Source organism: Arachis duranensis, chromosome 6, assembly GCF_000817695.3.
Source record: "Arachis duranensis cultivar V14167 chromosome 6, aradu.V14167.gnm2.J7QH, whole genome shotgun sequence".
Taxonomy (NCBI): Eukaryota; Viridiplantae; Streptophyta; class Magnoliopsida; order Fabales; family Fabaceae; genus Arachis; species Arachis duranensis.
Genome location: NC_029777.3, coordinates 13,396,425 through 13,399,842, shown reverse-complemented (window position 1 = coordinate 13,399,842; position 3,418 = coordinate 13,396,425). Strand labels below are relative to the sequence as shown.

The 3,418-nt window shown below is 37.9% G+C and overlaps 1 protein-coding gene across 1 annotated transcript; it reads right to left on the bottom strand.

Annotated features, from left to right (window-relative positions):
• Positions 1–249: 249 nt before the first annotated feature.
• Positions 250–2,581, bottom strand: LOC110273418 (uncharacterized). Its single transcript, XM_021126582.2, has 3 exons — positions 1,901–2,581; positions 806–1,813; positions 250–707 (listed from the first exon to the last, which is right to left on the bottom strand). Exons 1-3 carry the CDS (start codon positions 2,570–2,572, stop codon positions 408–410), a joined length of 1,980 nt encoding a protein of 659 aa, XP_020982241.1. The 5' UTR covers positions 2,573–2,581; the 3' UTR covers positions 250–407.
• Between the last annotated feature and the right edge of the window lie 837 nt (positions 2,582–3,418).

The following is a 3,418-nucleotide window of genomic DNA, read 5'->3' as shown; positions in this document are numbered from 1 at the left end:
CTTTTACTTTACTACTAAAAATTTGCCAAACATAATAAAAAATAAAAAAAAATTTATTGAAAAATTTTTTTTTTATCAAAATAATAACGTCCAAACAAGCACTAACTGAAATGATATCATTTATTTTCTTTTAATTATTAGGCCTTAATGGAAATTGAAAACACTAAATATGTAAGTTCAATCTACCATAATATACCAACAAATAATATTTAAATGGTATAATTTTCTCATGTTCATCTAAAAGTCGCAAATTTGAGTTTCACTCCTAACTTTGTTTTAAAAAAAACTAGCAATAGCAAAATCACGAAGATAAAAAAATTCTGGCATCAACAAACAAAGTTCCAACATCCAATTTAAAAAAATAAATAAATAAGTTCATTCCTAAAGCTTGTTTCTATACGGTAATGCTAATGTGGTGTCTCCTGCAAAATCATGTTCTCCAATGCTAAATTTGGTGCCTCTAAGATTGCATTGAATACAAGATTTCCATCCTTAATCTTGAGAGGGCTAACCTCAGAGAGAAGGTCCAAGCATGCTGCTTCACATACCCCTTGAAGCAGGGAGTGAGCCTTACAATACCCCACAAGAAATTGTCCGGTGACGTCACTCGTGCAGGTCTTCAACTTCGACCCAAGATATTGAGGTGTCGAGGATTGAACAAGAATCTCAGCTAAAGGCCCAGATGCCAACGGATCAAAAGCTGCAGCCTGCATCATCTCAATCAAACAATTTAACAAATCAAGATTGACATCAATCAATTGTACTAAGAAAATATCAACTGAAAAAGGTAGATAATTATACATACAGGATATGATGATACATCAGATTGGGGATGAGGAAACTTGCTTTTCAATCTGACAATCTCATTGTTTGTGGAATGGATGTATTGTTCTGACAAGTCAATCGTGCCACATGCCTCCTTAGACAGAAAACTCAGTTGTTTGAGCCAATGTAAAGCATCATTTAAGGCGTCCACGGCAAGGCAATGGCCTTGGATGGTGGTGAGATCGCAGGAGAGAGCAATGTGGGTGCAGAGGGATGCCAGGTTGAAGAGAACAGAGGCCTTCTCCAAATGGATGTTATGCTGAGAAGAGTCCTGTTGCGGGTTGATGGCATTGTACCAAACAAAGACAGGTGGGTTGGGTGTGTCATTCATAGGGAAGAAAGGCTCAATCATGCAAAGGCATTTGAAATAATGGATGAGGCAGTTGCGGCGAAGGGGTAGCGAAAGGTCATCACGCAGCATCTCATTGCGCAATTTGTGTAGCATTTGGAGGAGGCCTTCTACTCTCTTTGCCACGCTCTCAGAGTATTTGAGGACAAAGTAATTGCGCAAAGACTCATAGAGATTCAAGGGCTCACTCTTCTTCAAAGGAAGGAATGCAAGAATACCTGACAACGGCAATGAAGACAACGAAGATGAGAGGATTGCCGAATCTGTTGGATAAGGAGGAGGTACGTCCCATGGGTTAGCCACCAGCTTTCCATCCTTCATAATCTTGAAAGGATTGTACTCCGAGAGGATGAGATCAACGTATATTTGTCGTGGCTTGAATATCGAGCGCCTGCAAATCCCTCTAACTAATATCTCAGCGACACATTCTGCATCAGCACAAGATGTGACCCTTGATAATAAATTAGGTCGCTCGGATTCGGGTAGGATGGATGATTTCCTCTGACGAGCCTCCGCCTGAAAGAATGTCAGCTTCTGGTAAAGATGAGTTTCCCAGGTTTGGTCAAAAGAGTAGACATGTTTCCGTGCAGCCGAATCAGTACTTATCAGTTTGTATGCTCTACGATAAAGCTTATAAACCTACATCATCATCATCATCATCAACATCAATTCATCGTCATTAGAACGAAAAAATAAATGTAATATCAATCAAAAGTGAAGACTGACCGACATAAACGCTAGGGCACATCGGTGTTGTTGGAGAGCGCAACTGGCGTCTTCGTTGTTGAGTTGTTGCTGTAATTCGAGCTCGGAAGCCTGAGCGGAGAAGAGGAAGTACAGAAACTTGGCGAATAGTAGAGTCAAATCGAGGGTGGCGGAGACCACGTCCTTGGCAAATACCTTCCAGAGCTGTAAGAAGAAATTGGCGGCAACTTTGAAGGCTTCCATTGCAAGGTGACGGCCAAGGGCGGTGGTACGGTCGCAAGAGGCAGCAATTTTGCTGTAGATGGCTCCAAGGCTGAAGAGAACAGCGGCCTTCTCCAATTGGATGCCGTTGCGCTGTGAGGAGACCCCATCCTCGTGCTCAGGGTTGAAGGCGTCGTACCAGACAAAGATGATGGGGTCGGCGTCGGAGGAGAGAGAGGTGAAGAGTAGCTCAACCATAGAAAGGCATTTGAAGTAGTGGATGAGGCAGTCACGTTGCATGGGAAGGGAGAGGTCCCCTCTACGCTCCACCATGTCCCTGCGGCATTTGTTTAGGGTTTCCAGAACGCCTTCAACTTTTTGTGCTTCGCTCTCCGAGTATTTTGAGGCCACCAAGTTACGTAACGGCAGGTACAGCTCCACCGGATCAGTCTTCTTCAGTGGGATTGACAACATCGTTTCCGGGTTCAACATCTCCTGACCATCGTTAAAATATTAGTAAAATTATGATAAAAAAACAAAAATAAAAATTACAAATATTTTATTTAAAGTACAAAATGAGAGAAAATAACTATATAAAATAATAAGATAATAAATTGAATTAATTGAATTCATTTATTTCATTGTTTTATATATTATTCATTAAATAATTTAATATTTATCTCAATCAAATGTTATAATTAATTTGGTTTAATGAATCAAATAAAATTCAAAATAATTTGATATTTATTTTAATTAAATTAAATTAATAATTAATTAATCAACGTATTTAAATGAATTAAATAAAATAAATTAAAAAATATCTTTAAAAATATGTCACATCAACGATGCTATTAATTAAAGAAATCTAATTTTGATCATATATAATAAATATAATAAATTTTATCTTTTAAATTAATTCAAATTATATCGCAAAATCTTTTTGTATTATAATGGAAAAAATAATTCAACTTTGGCGCATAGAAAAGCGTCGTTGTGTTTGCTGTAGCCTGTATAGCATCACTTTTATGAAAGAGTAATGCTAGGGGACCAACAATTTTTGTAATTGTTAGCCATCAATTAGCCATCAATGATAATTTGATGGTGTGAGATTGGTATGAGATTTCATCCAATGGCTCACCTTCCTCTGCTGATTATATGCTGGCCAAAATTCAATAAAACTGCTGGTTCCCTAGACTTTTCCTTTATGAAATACGCTTATAGCTTTTTAATTTAGGGTTTCTTCAATGCCTCCTTCAATAAAAGCACTTTTTCATTTAACCATTTTTTCTACTAGATACGCTTTGTACGAAGGTACCTCCTAGTTAGTACGGGAAAAAA

What these genes read in the sequence shown, in the direction of transcription:
- LOC110273418 (XM_021126582.2), bottom strand. Translation starts at nt 2,572, where the DNA reads ATGTTGAACCCGGAAACGATGTTGTCAATCCCACTGAAGAAGACTGAT. An exon ending in GTGCCCTAGCGTTTATGTCG is followed by an intron (nt 1,814 to 1,900) that starts GTCAGTCTTCAC and finishes ATGATGATGTAG; the next exon opens with GTTTATAAGCTTTATCGTAG. An exon ending in CTGATGTATCATCATATCCT is followed by an intron (nt 708 to 805) that starts GTATGTATAATT and finishes GAGATGATGCAG; the next exon opens with GCTGCAGCTTTTGATCCGTT.